We start from the raw sequence: 16,209 nt of genomic DNA on the forward strand, positions 1-16,209 counted from the left end.
GGCTATTTTTTTGTTGCAGTTGCCATTGTTGTTTTAGCTGGCCAGGGCCGGGTTCAATCCGGGTGTCCAGCCTGGGTGTATGCGACCGATGTCCTACCCACTGAGCGACAGGCGCCGCCAAGGTTGAGAACTCGTAAGTAACGAACTGGCCAAAGAATTTGAGAGCTGGAAGAGATCTTCATGCCAGTCTAGTTTGGGGTTTGTTAATTTAACATTATCTCACTGAGCAACAACTGGGCCTGGCCATGAGACACGGGCAAATGGAAAATGATCCTTAGTCACAGACGCGTATATACACACCCTGGCCCAAAGGCCATGTACAAAGAACTATGATGATAGATACACACACATAGAGAGGGTGCCAAAAAAATGTATACACATTTTAAGAAAGGAAAAAAACTCTATTAAAATCGTAATGCTCTCTCTCTCTATATCTGTACATATATTGAGCATTACAATACGTGCATTATATACGTATATATCCATAGCAAAAGATGACTACAATCACATTTGAACCCTCTTGTCATTGTCAAACATGACTTGAGTATTACAATTTTAATATGGTTTTATCCTTTAAATGTGTCAAACGATCTGTGAACCAAGTGTATGGTGCCCCACGATCATACTAATGTACACAGCTATGGTTTAATAAAAATAAAAAAAAAATGTGCATACATTTTTTTGGCACCCTCTGTATGTTCAAAGTCCTGGGGGAGCCCTTAAGAGAAACCAACCAACTCTACTGTGGGATTAGAGGACTGTTTACAGAGGAGCACCATCTATGCTGGAATTTGGGGGCTACATAGGAGCAAAAATACAAGTCAAAAAAGAGGACAGCGTCTCAGAATGACTCAAAGAGTTGGTCTGCAAATGCCAGGCACTGGTGGTCCTGTAATGGGAAGAGCTCTGTGTTGGGAAAATAATGAAATAGACCATCAGGACAGAGGATGGATCTTGAGTTTCACAGCCCTCTACTCACACTCCCACCTTGCTCTTGTTCTTGTGAATTATTTACTCTCTGGATTTGCCTAGGTTTTCTTGTCCAACTAACTCTCAGACTCCTTACTTTTCCGATAGGTCATCTCACAGGCTGGGCCTTGGAATCCCACAGGACAGATGCAGTCACAGCGTGATTCTGCGAAGACAAGGCAGAGAGTGTGAACCTTCCCCGTGCAGCAAAGAACACCCGAAGCTCAGCCCCCCACACCCTTGCATGTCCATCAGGTTACGGTAGAGTCTAGATTTATTATTTATTTATTTATTTTACAGTGAAAAGTTATATATTTAGAATTGGCCAGCTGGACCTGGTCTAGATGATCCCAATTTTGTTGGCAACATCCAAAGCATCATTATCAGGAGCCAGTCGAACATATGCCTTCTTCTCGTGATCAGGCCTGATCAGGGCATTGACCTTGGCCACATCAATGTCATAAAGCTTCTTCACAGCCTGTTTGTTTGGATGCTCCTTGGCTGTGACATCCACAATGAACACAAGTGTGTTGTTGATTTAGTTGAACAGTTTACTATAAGCAGGTCCAGTGCCAAGAATACCTCCTGCTTTCTCGAGGGTCCTATGGCATGAGAGGGTGTTTGTTTCCATCCAGGGAATTATAGGGAGTTGTTGAAGACAATCAGTCATCAGCTGACTTTTGACCCAGACTTTCAAGCTTTCAAGGTCAGAAGCTACTCTGGTAGTCACAGAGGCCAATCATCACTGATGTTGAACTTCATCACAAGGGACTGTGTAGCCTCTGCCTGCATACCTCTAGGCCAGGAAGTCACTATCCTTAGATGTCTCCTCCTACCTTTGGCCAGTTCTGACACTTTGGAAGTGATTCCCTGTGCTAATTTGTAATCTGTGGGATTACAGAATCTGGATCCCACAGAATCTCTGTACGGGATTGTCCTTCACAGGTCAGGGCCTGGGAAGCACCCCAGCCTCTGGCTCCAGATTTCCCCTCACCTCCTCCCTCTACCCTACAGCCTCAAGTGGGTCCCAGCTTCTAGGTTCAAATTTCGCATGAGGCAAAGGGGATTTTAGCAGCCCTAGATCCCAACCTTGAGCTGATGAGCTGATCCTATTTATAGGGAGCTGACCCCACATAGCTGGCCTTGTGCTGGTGGCAGAACTTCAGGCCTTACACTGTCACTTACGTCTGCCTTGACCAGATGCATCCTGTCCGAGAAGCCAGAGGCAGAGTCCTTAGTCCCAGCCTGGCACCTGGAATCCTCTGCCCTAGAATACACCTTCTCTTGAGTCGCCTCTGCTGATCTTGCTCTGGCCATGTGGGCTGTCCTGATTCCAGCTGGCTCCCTCCTTCCTTGCTGTAAGCAGCTGCCCCTGTTTTGACTGATCGACTGGAGTCCCCTTCAGAGTCCTGCTGGCCTGTCACAAAGGTAGCACACGCTCCCAGGACCCCACCCCTCCCAGTGAACCCTAGATGGGACCCTTGAAGTCGACAGCTGAGTTCTAGTGGCCTGTCCTTGTTGCCACCTTCAAACTCTGTCACCACATAGTAATGTGCCAATCAGGACATGTACAAAGGGGCTCTCAGCTGAGCCAGGCCCACTTCTTTGAAGATTAGAGATTTCCTGAGTCTGTTCCCATCCTCAGTGTGCCCCCCGTCTCAGCCTGCCACCGTCTTCAGCTTAGTTCTGCCGTCACCTGCTGTGATAGCCAGAGTAGTTGCCCCTAGGTTCCCACCTTCAGACAAACAGCCGCCCTCAGAGCCTCCCCCAGACCAGAGCTCCCCTGGGGGTCAACAGCTGCCTAAAATGCTACCTTTCAGGACAGGGACTCCATTTCCATGGCATGGGGCACAGTGGCAGGGGCTGAATTCCGCCTGGAACTCCTCCAGGGCCTTTTTCATGTTCTGCCTCACTGTGGTGGAAAAGGCGAAGTCTGTGGCCGTCACCAGTTCATACAGAGGCTCCACCTGGAAAGGGGCAGGGAAGGCATTTATTAGAGAGAAAACAGGTATCAAACAAAACTGTGAAGTCAAAATGAACGGGAATGGCTGGGGAGTCAGAGCAGGGAGAGAAAACAGGTACCAAACAAAACTGTGAAGTCAAAATGAACGGGAATGGCTGGGGAGTCAGAGCAGGGAGAGAAAACAGGTACCAAACAAAACTGTGAAGTCAAAATGAACGGGAATGGCTGGGGAGTCAGAGCAGGGAGAGAAAACAGGTACCAAACAAAACTGTGAACTCAAAATGAACGGGAATGGCTGGGGAGTCAGAGCAGGGAGAGAAAACAGGTACCAAACAAAACTGTGAACTCAAAATGAACGGGAATGGCTGGGGAGTCAGAGCAGGGAGGTCCACATGGGGTCTATCTGGAGCTTGCTGGATGCTGTGGCTCGCAGAGGGGGGGCACCATCCTCTCTGCCTCCCCCCCCCACCTAATATGCAGAAAGCTCATTCAAGTTCAGGTCAACCAACACTTTCTAAGCACCTACTAAGTGCTGGGCAGTAAGCAAAATTGACAAGGAAGATCAAATCCCTCCTCTCTAGGAACCAGAATGTCGAGAGAGAGAGAGAGAAATATGCCAATCAGTGATCACAGCACAGTGGTTACAGGTGACAGCAGAAACTTGTAGAGAGAAGCAGGACAGAGGTCGAGAAGGGTGGAGGGCTCATTTATCTTTGGTGTGGCAGAGAAGGTGATTTCCAGAAGCTCTTTGAAAATAATCTACCATCCCTACCTTCTCCAAAGTTATCAACATTACAGCACCAAGCAAGAGCCACCATCAGGAAGCCTTTCTAGAGCTCCAAGCTCCCAGGACATCGTCCGTCCATTAAGACTCCAGGTACTGCCGCCCTGCTCATCTGATACAAGGCTGTGTTTCTGCCTGCTCCTTTTTCTTTACAGTCATTAACTTTTTCTTTTCCTTTCTCTTCTTCTTCTTTTTTTAATTTGCAGAGGTGTCTTGTTTCCTTCTCTGATTCGGTCAGAAGCCCTTGGAGATCAGGGTAATGTCGCAGCCCCGTGTGTGGAGGGTGCAGCCCCAGTGAGCGGGTCAAGGGCTGGAGATAGGAGGACGGACGTCCTCATCAGGCATTGGCAGCAGACACAGAAGATGAAACAGAAGAGGGTGGTCACCAGGTGGGCATGACGGCATTTGAGAGGAAGAAATCACAGATGGATGTGGCGATGTTTGTGAGTTAGGAGAACAAGAGGCATTGTCTGAAGACACAGATTAAAATGCTTGATTCCTCTTGGGTCATGTGTCAACCCCAGGGCCAGGTTCCAAAGACCCGAGAGGTAGTTAAAAATGCTCAACTTGGAGAGAGTGTCAACTCCAGGGCCAGGATCCTCTCCGGATTTTGTGGGCGATCCACCCTAATCCAGCCCTGGAGAGTTTAGGGTCTGTCTAAATGCAGGCAATCATGACTAATAGAAGCCTCCAGTGGGAAGAAAATCGCTTCCATTTCTTAATGCATCTGACACTGACCTTCGCTCCTGTGGGCAAAGCAAGGCCCCTCAGTGGTCCCATTGTCTCACCGTTTTGTGGTCAATGAATTGATCCAGAGGCTGTTTGCAGAACCCTCCAGCCTGCTGGCCACACATGGGGAGGAGGGGAAGGGGGAGGGGGAGGAGTGGCTTGCTGTACACCAGCGAGGAACTTCTCCAACTGTCTGCCTTTGCTCCCGAAGCACCTTGCAGTCTGCATTTAACCACTAAAGCGTTTTTCTACCAGCACTGAGATTCACTTCAGGAGACAGAGCAAATCAGTACCCAGACTGGAAGAAAACTTCCACATACTCTGTGTTCCAAGAGTTGTGCAGAAATCTACAACTGTGATCCCACTTGCCCCTCACCAGGGAGCAATTATTAGCCCCATTGACAGGTGAGGTGAAATCACTCGATCAAGGTGACACAACCCATAAAATGGCATTACCAGGATTCTAATGCCAAGCCTGGGTTTTCCCTTCTAGCTCATGATGATTATTGATAAAAATGGCTTGATTAGTCCCATTTACAATCTCTTATCCCAGGACTTGCCAAATGCTGCCGGCTGCATTTTGCCTTGGAATGGCCATAACCCCTCAGGACTCCGCAGTTCTCTTTTTAACTTAATAAAGCACATTTATCTGTTCTTGGTTTGCTGTTCTTTTTTTCCTGTCTTTTTCCTCCCATCTTCCTCCCTCCTTCCTGATTTTTCTTTCCTCTTCCTCTTTCCTTTCCACCTCTCCCCCAAGTACGCAATCCTAACCCCTCACGTTGCCCGTAGGGTCCTGAACACACCCGCCCTGTGACAATTTTCTTTGTCCTATAGATGGTGGGTGCCATCTATTAAACAGCACGCAGGTCTCTGGTTATTGCCACAGCCAGCATTTATCAGGCACTAAATTCAATACTTCACATACCTTATCTAACAATCATCGCAACAATCTAACGAGTCACGGTAGTCTTCTGTTTCCTTATTGGACAGATGATCAAGCTGTAGCACCGAAAAGTTAAGTGTACTGACAAAAGTCACACACCCAGAAAGTGGTGCAAAAGATTTGAAATGTTAACACTGTGGTCTGTCTCCTTTCCGTATATATTTTTTTGGTAAGTAGATGGACATATCCAAAGGCGGGAGAGGTAGATACTTAGACCAAACTGGTGGTGTAAGTGGTTTTACATCTCACTTTTTCACTTAACATCCTAATGTGAGTATTTTCCCTTATGAGTCAACAGACGTTGATAAAGTAATTTTTCATGGCTTCAGAGTCGCCTGCTATATGGCTGAACCACACCATGTTCAACTCTTCCCCTGTTATTGAGCCTTTAGAAAATTTCCTCTTTCCCTTTTCCTTTTGCTACTACAAACAATAAAATAATACATATCTTTTGGGAGGCGCCTGTGGCTCAGTGAGTACGCCGCCAGCCCCATATACTGAGGGTGGTGGGTTCAAACACGACCCCAGCCAAACTACAACAACAACAACAACATAATAATAATAATAATAAATGTCTTTATACATACATATCAACTTTTCAAATTATTTCTTTACTATATTCTTGCATTTGGGGTTATTGATTACAAGCAACAACCATTTTTAATATTCTGGATATCTCTGCTTAAATCCATTCCTAAAGAGTTGTATCAGATTATATTCTGATCCTCTTTTACAAAAGTGCCCGTTTCACCATTCTTACTATAGATTTTTAACCATTGTCAATTTAAGAGGTAGAAAAATTTTTTAAATTAAAAAAAAAACATTTTTTAAATTGTAGCATTACTTTTGTTTTCATTTTTTATTACTACAGAAGTTAAAAATTTTGCATAGTTACTGGCCATCTGAGAGACGTCTATTTCCTTTAAAATGTTTCTTTCTTAGGAATGGTATCATTCCTCACATTAAAAAGACCTTATTTGTTGCAAAATGGTTTGTTGTGGTGTGTTATCTACCATTCAGTTATATGCCTGATTTCCTTATTAGAAATTCAGAATTTATTTTTGTGGATGAAATGGATCAGGCCAGATCCTACCACCATGTCTGTATTTTATACCTTCTCTTGGCTGGGGTAATTTGCTTTTAGAAAACCCTTAAGTCATAGGCTTTTAGAAAGATGATGGTCATTATTACTGCTAATCAAATATTTCAGTTTCTTTTCCTTCTGGACATGTGGTGGGGCTACACTTCCTGACCTCACTGAAGGTGGGTCGCCGTGCGACTTGTTTTAAACAGTGGAAAGGTCATCAGAAGAGAATGTCACTTGTAAGGTGGAGAATTTCAAAGAAGAGCAAACTGATTTATCCCCCTTTTTTGATCACTGCTGCGGTGATCTTAGAAGCATGTGACAAGATAAGGGCCCCACCATCTGGATCCTGAAGTCGCTGTGTTGAGCAAAAAGCCCCCTCACCAGCACTCTTTGGACATGCTGTGTGATTGAAATATAAACTTTTGTTTACCGAGGCACTGAAATTTGGGGGTTGTTTCTCTGAAGCCTGACGCTGGCTATCCTGACCTCTGTGTGAGCTCCATTCACTCCCTTACTTTCCCTCTCTATTCTGTGCCTGAGAGACATATTATTACTCACACAACACCATCAGCGTGGGTCCCAGCCCCCAAGGCTGCCTACTGCAGAAACAGACACAGACGATGGACTTTGTGACCATGATTACCAGTTACACGCAGGACACTCAGCTCTACTTGAATATCAGATAAACAACAAATAAGTTTTTAGTATAACTATGTCCCAGGCAATATCTGGGAGATGCTTACACTAAAAAAATCATCCCTTATTTATGTGAAATTCAAAATAACTGGACATCTTTAATTTGCTCAACCTGGCAAGCCTTTTTTGTGACTCCTTTAATACAATGGACCCTCCACAGCTGACCACCTCCCTACACTGACTGCCTCCTTAAATTGACCTAATTTTCACAGACCGGACAGGCACCACCTGTACTTATCAGCACAGTAGGCCTAGTTCCTTACGTTGTCCGTCTTTGTGTGTTGACAGTTTGTTACAGTCCCTTGGATGGCCACCTTACAGAGATTCAAAATATCTTTGAACTTCTTTACCCATGAATAACCATCTCCTTGGGCCACATGTCTTTCCTTGAAGATCTCATGGCTGTTGCTCCATTAGCTACAAGCATTTCATGTTGCAAAGAATTCTAAGACTGAGGGCGGTGCCTGTGGCTCAAAGGGGTAGGGCGCCGGCCCCACATGCCAGAGGTGGTGGGTTCAAACCCAGCCCCGGCCAAAAACTGCAAAAAAAGAATTCTAAGACTGGGTTCACTTTCCTCCTGTAGGAGATATTTAAACATTTCATCAGGATGTGTTTCAGTATTGCTTTGTTTTCCGCACTTTTGCCTCGTTTCCGATGATGTGCTCCTTCTGCGTGATCAGCTCAGGGGAGTCTCTGGCACCATGTGCTTGATTCACGTGTCTTCATGTGGAATCTTCTCTTTCGTAGGAGGAAGCCCCTGGGTTTCAGATTTCTACTTCTGCCCATCACACGTCTTTCCCGGTATTGTTTTAACCTCTGTCTTTTGCTTCTGCATTGTAAGACCATTTTCCCAGCACCTTCCACCTCACTGACTCCATTTTCTGCAGTGTCAATTCTTTAGTTTCCAACGTAGGTTTTAATTCTGCTATTGTGCTTCTGGTTTCCTGTATTCAACCACTTCCTTTTCATCCAGTTGGTGTCTAAACACCTCAGCTTCTATGTTTTATTTCATAAATTCCTCTTTTTCTTTCATTTCATTATAATCACCAAGTAAATGCATTCTAAAATTTACTTCTACTTTTCAATTTTTTATACTCATTTTCTACATCTTGAATGTAGTTCCAATCTTTTGTGTTTAAAACTCTCTTTATATGTCCACTGCCATCTTCTGGGAACAAAAATACCACCTCCCTAGGTCTAAAGTTTTCCTCTAAGCACTGTGAGTGCACATCTCTGCCATCTCCATCCCTGCTATTTTGCTTCTATAGAAATCATTTTTCAGATCTTGATCTTAGAGACTGGTTTATATCATCAAGCCTTGGCTGACACTCTCACTTCTAGGAACTGCTCATCTAGTGCTGAAGCCAGTTGTCCCTCCAGCTGTCTGGTAAGTTGGCTTTGCAGAGACGAATGATAGTGACATGGTGTGGAAGCACCTGCGGTGTTCTGTCCCTGGAGCAGAGTCCATGCGAGAGTGGGCTGCCCAGAGCGTGTGCTTCGACTCAGTGTGGGGAGGTGCAGAGTCCATAACCACCTTCACCTGTCTTGCTTCCACCACTCCTGAGACAGTCCTGAGAACATCTCCGAGTCTCTGACACAGCTCACATCACCTCCTGCATGGCACTTGCCATTTCCAGAGCCTGGGTGGCATCTGCAGCCTATCTGGGTAGCAAGCATTCCCCTGCTTCTCAGATTTAAAAAAAATTCAGATAAGATATCTCAGTAAAAAGTAAGGATCTATTTTCTCTTTGCCCTCTCAGTCCTTTCCCAGGCCATCTGTGATGCCAACCATGTCACCATGGCACCAGCCAATCCCAGATTTCTCTGCAATTGCCTACAACTTGGCTGCTTGTACCCTTCTGTGCCAGAAACTGTACCCCGAGTGCCGCAGCTGAGTAAGTGCAGAGGTATGAGTGCACTTTCTTATGTCCCAGAAACTATGCATTTGAGAGATAAATAAAGACACTGGGAAAATGTCCAGGGCTGTGGATTGCAGAGTCTCTCCTCCGCGTTTCAGCCCCTCAATCTCCCACCACCTGGACTGCAAGCTGAGTCTCTGGCGGATGGACACTGGCCTATCAGTGACGTACAGACGCTGGCAAGAAGAGAGGCTATGAGACGTGCTCTGGGGACCACGCAGATGTCCCCACGGGCAAGGACTTACCAGGCTGACGGGCCTGACAGTCCTGTTCTAACAGATGTCTTTTTAGCTTAACATCATAAAACTCCTGTTGTTTGGGTGACAGGTGGTTAGGACCATTATTTTCTTATTCACCAAACCCACAGGAAAGTCTAGAGGGGAGGAAAGATGTCCGAGTCTTCTTTCTGCGTCTAATAGAGAGTCCTGAGCAGCCGCAGATGGAGACAACCTGACCCTGGACTTTTGTCAGTCGCAATATGGAATTAAGAATGCTTAATTTGCAGATTATTATGAAGATGACATGAAAGAATGTTTCTAAAGCCCATGGCCGAGAGTCAGTAAGTGCTTAAAACATGTTTGCAATTACCATGGTGTCTCGTCCTGCCCTGCGTATCTTACCGTTCATCCCGGACCCCATTTTTTCATATCTGACCTTTCATCCTGGACCCCATTTTTTCATCCTTGCAGCCTTCTCTGCTTTCCTTCAACACCTTATTTCTTGCCACATAGGAGGAACTTAGTAACTACTTGTTGGTTGAATGGATGAATGTTTAAATGAACAAATAACAGAATGAGTGATTCTCTAACGACATGGAAAAAATATTCATCTAAGAAGGCTAAAATTAGAAGCTGATCGTTAATGCCCTTCAGTAACTTGGCAGGAGGGAATTAGGGATCTCCAGGTGGTACTGAGCAGTGTACAATAACCTGCTTGTTCCAGATATATTTTCTACTGTAAAGTCTATGCCTCAAGACAAGGACCTGCGTCTTAATGAACTTTGCATTCTGTACTCTGACTTACGGGAGGCCCTCAGAAGCTGTTTTCCGTGCAGAGGGAGGAACGGGTAAAGCGGCTTTGTGTACCTTGACCTTGACGATGGCCGGGTTGTACTGCACTGCGTCTCCCCACTCCTGCATCAGCTCTGCCGTCGGCAGCTCCTTGTAAGCCAGGGCAGTGATGTGCTCACTTGCCCCTCCGCGTACAAGGACCACCAAGTCCTCCACCATGGTGCTCCTCTTGTTCCTGTCTGGGATGGGCACCAAGAGTGGCATGTCATCGGAGGAATTTGCTACAACCCAGCCAATAATTTGCTTACTCTGTGTCTGTGGGCCATGCGCCTGTCTTCTTCAGAGAAGTTTCTATTCAAATCTCTTGCCCACAATGAGATGAGATCATCTGTTCTTTCCTTGCTAATATGTTTGAGTTCTCTGTGGATTCTGGTTATCAAACCTTGGTCAGAGACATAATCTGCAAATATCTCCTCCCATTTTGAGGGCTGTCTGTTTGCTGTACTACTGTGTTCTTGGCTATGCAGAAACATTTTAGTTTGATCAGATCCCAGGAAGGTATTTTTGGTGTTGCTCAATTGCCCAGGGAGGTCCTCCTCATAAAGTATTCTCCCAGGCCAATTTCTTCAAGAGTTTCCCCCCGCACTCTTAAGGGTAGAGTATAAATGTCTTAACACAATAATTAAGAAAGTGCGGTGAAGGCTATGTTAACCAGTTTGTTGTATTTCAAATTGTATATCAAACTAGCACATTGTACCCCATAAATGAATTTATGTACACAGCTATGATTTAATTAAAAAAAACTTTAAAAAATAAAAAAATAATGATTTGGTTACTCTGGTTATTTACTGAGCTTGCCTGGGAGACATGGGTGAAAAAGATACCTCCCTGCCTGCAGGGCAGTCACAGTGCCCAGGACAAAAGGGAAGCTCAGACCCAACCACATGTAGCACCAGCTGGGGCAGGACAAAGAGGGGGTATTTACCTTGAGCATCTACAAAGTGCCAGTCACTGGATGAGTTTATGGAAGACAGAGAGATGATAGATTAATTAGACAGACAAATAACCAGATAATAGACACATAGGTAGATAGATAATGGATTGGCAAATAGGTAGAATGACAGATTATAATATTTTCTTTTACCTGACACCAATTTTATGTGCCAAGCATCATGAGTTTTACTTCACAAATGATGAAACGCAAACCTGGAATTTGTAAGTTACTTGTTCAGGCTCACACAGCGAGCGGCTGATACAGCTTAATTTGAAACTATATCTGCCCTGAGGTTTCATAGCCACTGCTTCTTGGTCAAATAACTTTCCTGTCGCCAAACTCGTTACTGCAGATGGAGTGGAGCAAAGCTCGTACGGCTTGAACCCAGCACTGACTTTGGCCTTGCTATCTTGGAAAAGTCATTTATAGGATGTGAGATTTCCTTTTTCCTCTTCTATAAAGAGGATCCTCTGTATCCATGTAAAGAATAAATGTCACTGTAACAGCTGATAATTGTTGATCATTCATGCACGTCACTGTTGCTCGTGTGTGAAACTCATTTAATATTCACTACAAAACAGGAACTATATAATCCTCACCAAGCCAAGGCGTGCAGCTAAGAAACCTGGGAGAGGTGAAGGACTTACCAGACAGTCCGGCCCAGATCCCAGGCTAAGAGGTTGGAAAATGAAGTTCAAGAATTCATCCTAGAAGAAGTGCTATATCCTTCATTGCTGAGTATTACTATGGTCACCTTTGAAGTATTCTGATTGGAAGCTGTACACTGACCCCAGCTCTTAGTCCACCCTTCAAAGCAATTTTGGAACTCTTTGTTTGGAATGGCCATCAGAGCTGTGGTCTTACAGAAGTCTAACAATTAAGTGTGTGAACCTGAACACATCCTAGGAAACGGGCTACCTACCTCACTGCTGAATATCACTACGGTCACCTTCAAAGTCCTCCACCTGGCCACCTGATGACTACAGTGATATGTACCAATGAGGTTGGCAGCACTTTCTCTAGGAGGAGTTCACACACTTAATTGTCAGACCCTGATTATCACTTCTTTATGTGAAATGACAAACATGGGGAAACTTTAAAGACGGTGCTCAGCACGTGAGAGCTGCTCTGTGAGCCATGGCTACTATGTCATTATTACTCCCACTTCTCGGAAAGTTGCTCAGAACGCCCTCAGTCGTACCAGTGAATCATTCCCATTCTAATGGGTCTGTGTCTCTAGTGCCAAAAGAACTGATATATAGCTGGTTCCACATTTCAGCCTGCAACATCGGAGCATCAAAAAAAAAAAAAAAAAAAGAGAGAGAGAGTCTGGTGTAGTGCAGGTAGGCGCCTAAATTGGTACAAGCACTTTAGAAAGCAGCATGGCACTGTATACTCAAGAGAACAAAATTCCACCCTCTACAACCCAGCAATTCCAGTCTTCTGTCTATCCCCAGGAATAACACTTGTAGAGTATACCAGATGGTTATATAACATGTCGACCGCAGGCCAGTGCAGAGGCTCATACTTGTAATCCCAGCACTCTGGGAGGCCAAGGGGAGCAGATTGAGCTTGAGCTCAGGAGTTCGAGACCAGCCTACATAAGAGCAAGACCCTGTCTCTACTAACATAGAAAAATTAGCCAGGCATTGTGGCAGGCGTCTGTAGTCCCAGGTACTTGGGAGGCTGAGGCAAGAAGATTTCTCAAGCCCAAGAGTTTGAGGTTGCTGTGAGCTGTGATCCTGCAGCACTCTACCCCAGGAGACAGAATGAAACTCTGTCTCCAAAAAAAAAAAAAAACAAACAGATGTCCACAGTAGCATTGGTCGTAATTGTTTGAAAGTAGATAATTTAAATGTTCATCCACAGTAGAATGGGCCAGGAAAAGGAGGCATGTGCCCACAATAAAATAGTATGCAGCAAAGGGAGTGGGCTAAACCACAGTTACACATAAAAGTGTGACAAGAAACGAAAAATACAGGAATAAAAAGATTATGTTCCATCCATCTAAAGTTGAAAAAGAAAGCACCTTTAAGCCATATTGGCTTGTGATACATGTAGGTGGTAAAGCTACAAAGAAAAGAAGGACATATTTAGCATAGAAGTTGGGATAATAGTTATCTCCAAAGAGGAGAGAGGCATTGTCATCATCCAGGGGTTTGGGGTGCTGGGCCACGTTCTTCTTAGTGACCTGGATGGGGAGCCCTGGATGGTCTTCCTTAAAGAGTACCTAGGTCTCACGCCTCCTCCTCATGTGTGAAGTGCCTCTCATCCCAGCCCCCCCGCCCAAACAAACAAATAAACCACAACAAGTCGCTCGCAAGGGCAAGACATCGTGCTGGCCCAGCGGGTAATGTCGGTGGTGGCTGTTTGATTTTGTTTTGTGTCCATGTGGAATTTTTCCTTTGCATGTAATTCCAGGCCCATGCTCGGGAAGCAGGGCAGGTGAGGGCAGAGCGGCTTGGGTGCAGAAGGGCTGCGTATTGCAGGGCTGCTGCTCAGCCGTGGGGACCTGCGGCAGGATTTGTGGCGTTGCCTGCTCTGCTAGTCTTCACGTCACCCAGGATCTCAGGTGAGGGTTTGTCCTCTGCACTTGCCACCTGCCCCAGAATCCTGCCCCAGGGCAGCTTTACAAGGCTTAGGTTCTTTTCCCCGCCTGTGAGCCTCCTCATTCTGCACCAGGACATTGTACAGTGTTGCCGTCACCTCTTTAATTATTGTCTACCTCTCATGACCGCTGTGAGGATGAGAATTCAATCCCGCTTGTTTTTGCATACCTAACTCATAGTAGGAGCTTGGTGTAAATTTATTCAAAGAACCATTGTCTGAACTGAAATATTAAGGCCTTAGAATATCGAGTCTTTAGGTTGAAGAAAGCCTGGGACCAGAGGTGCTAGGACGAAGAGATTCTAAGCACAGAAATCCATGAGCCTTGGGCCCACTCACCTTTGATTTCATTGAGAATAGCCCTGCACTTGCTTTCTGACACGCCCAGACTGACGTAGACATCTTCGATGGCAGCACCAATTTTAAAATCGTTTTTGGCACAAGCATGCACGTTGCTGAGAGAATAATCTGAAAGAGGCAAGGAAAAATTGTGTGACCCGAAAGGCACACACTCCCCTTTCCTGTGACGGGCCCCAGAGGCCTGGCCCTTTCTGGGTCATACAGGTTCTCAGGTTCAAATTTGTGGGTCACAGCCTGATGACCAGAAGTGCAGAAAACTAATGGCACCAGGGCAGAGACTCCCAGGGTGCAGACTCGACTTCCCTTTTCAGCCTGCTCCCAAGACTCTCTGAAGATTTTCGCTGCTCTCCAAAGAGGGGAAATATTTAGCATCACTGTCTAAAAAATTGACTCCTTGTCATGTTCCTCGGGCTGCACCCAGTAAGAGGCTGCTGCCATGTGCCCGCCCGCCACAGACTCACTTTCCTCCACACTTCAATAAAGTAGAAAAAGCTGTTAATCAGGTAACCGAGGGAACGCATGTAGGATGTCTGGTGCATTACCGAGCAAAGAGAAAGAGCTGATTTCCCTGCCTTTGTCTTCATTTTTGGATTGCTTCCCACTTTCTTCCTCCCTAATTCTCCCTGAGGCATCCCGTTCCCCTGGTCTTTCTGAAATCTCAGACACAACTTGTAAGCCCCTTTCTGTAGCGCTCTGAGGCCAGCACACAAGAGAAGAACAACTTTGATGACTAGGGTTATTCAACAGTGTTGTTGGGGGTTGGTTTTTGCCAAAGTATATTCTTAAAACGTGGATCCCATGAGCTAGTAGCAGGTGTTATAAGAAAAAGAGCTTCCGTAGTCAATTGCATATGACAAATATTGCATTAAAAGAGCTGGAGGGGTCATTTTACTGCAACACATTTGTGAAACTCTAAAAGTGGGATTTCCAAACTTCAGGGATCTAAAAATTGAACTGTCCTTGGATCCTGTAATCCCTCTACTAGGAGTAAATCCGAAAGACGAAAAATTACTTTGCAAAAAAGATATTTGCACCAGATTATTCATTGTAGCTCAATTCACAATAGCCAAGTCATGGAAGAAGCCCAAGTACCCATCAGCTCATGAATGGATTAATAAGTTTTGGTATATGTATACCATGGAATACTATGCAGCCTTAAAAAATATAAAGCCTTTACCTCTTTTATGTTTACATGGAGGGATCTGGAATATATTCTCCTGAGTAAAATGTCTCAAGTATGGAGGAAAAAGTATCCAATGTACTCAGGACTTCTATGAAACCTACTTATATTTACTCACACTTTCTTATGAAAGACAGAACACAACTATAGCTCAGGATGAAGAAGAGAAATGCAGTGTGAAGGGAGGGGAGGGAGGAGGTTTGACAGAGGGAGGGTAAAAGGCGGGACCACACCTATGGAGCATATGACAAGGTACAAGTCAAATCTGTCAAGTGTAGAACATAAATGTCTTAGCACAATAATCAAGTAAATGAGGTGAAAGCTATGTGGATTGGTTTGATCTAACCACGTCAGATTGTATTAAAAAATCAGCACATTGTACCCCACATATGCATGAATGTATTCATCTATGTGTATTTGACTTAATTAAAAAAATAAAAAATAAAAGTGGGATTTCCTATGCGTTTCCCTCACTTACTTGATTATAGAGCCCTTTTGTGGGGAGCAATTTGAAACTACGATTAGAAACCATTGTTATGGAGGAAGTTGACCCTGATCTTGGCAAGCCTGAGGCCACACTGACATAAATTTATATCATACACCATTCATCTTCTTGCAAGTACATTGGACGTGCCACTAAGCCCTAGATCTGCCACTGTCATCATGTGACTCAGACAAGTTCACTCAACACAAGAGCCATGTTGGAGGACATAATACTGTATTAGAAACCAGCACCTATGCCATAGACATGGGGTTGACTACAGTTAGCAAGCCCTGGGATAACTCTATGGAGAATGGATTAGAGGCGTGGTGGGGGGGTTGAATAGTAGTTTAGAGACTAAGTGACAGTCTGGGACCTTGCTACTTACAGTGTGGTCTATGGCCGGCTGCAGCATCACCCCAAATCTTGTGCGAAACTCAGACTCTGGGTTTCACCACAAACCTACCAGATCAGAACCTGCCTCTTC

At 45.0% G+C, this 16,209-nt stretch overlaps 1 protein-coding gene across 1 annotated transcript in view; it reads right to left on the reverse strand.

Annotated features, from left to right (window-relative positions):
• C8B (complement C8 beta chain) overlaps positions 1-16,209 on the reverse strand; it is a 46,295-nt gene that overhangs the window by 6,617 nt on the left and 23,469 nt on the right. The window contains exons 8-11 of the mRNA XM_053575144.1: positions 14,041-14,169; positions 10,176-10,339; positions 2,783-2,936; positions 1,067-1,135 (exon numbers count right to left, since the gene is read on the reverse strand). Of these exons, the coding sequence (XP_053431119.1) occupies positions 1,067-1,135; positions 2,783-2,936; positions 10,176-10,339; positions 14,041-14,169 (516 nt within the window). The remainder of the gene's footprint in view (positions 1-1,066; positions 1,136-2,782; positions 2,937-10,175; positions 10,340-14,040; positions 14,170-16,209) is intronic.

This window comes from Nycticebus coucang, chromosome 22 (assembly GCF_027406575.1).
Source record: "Nycticebus coucang isolate mNycCou1 chromosome 22, mNycCou1.pri, whole genome shotgun sequence".
NCBI lineage: Eukaryota > Metazoa > Chordata > Mammalia > Primates > Lorisidae > Nycticebus > Nycticebus coucang.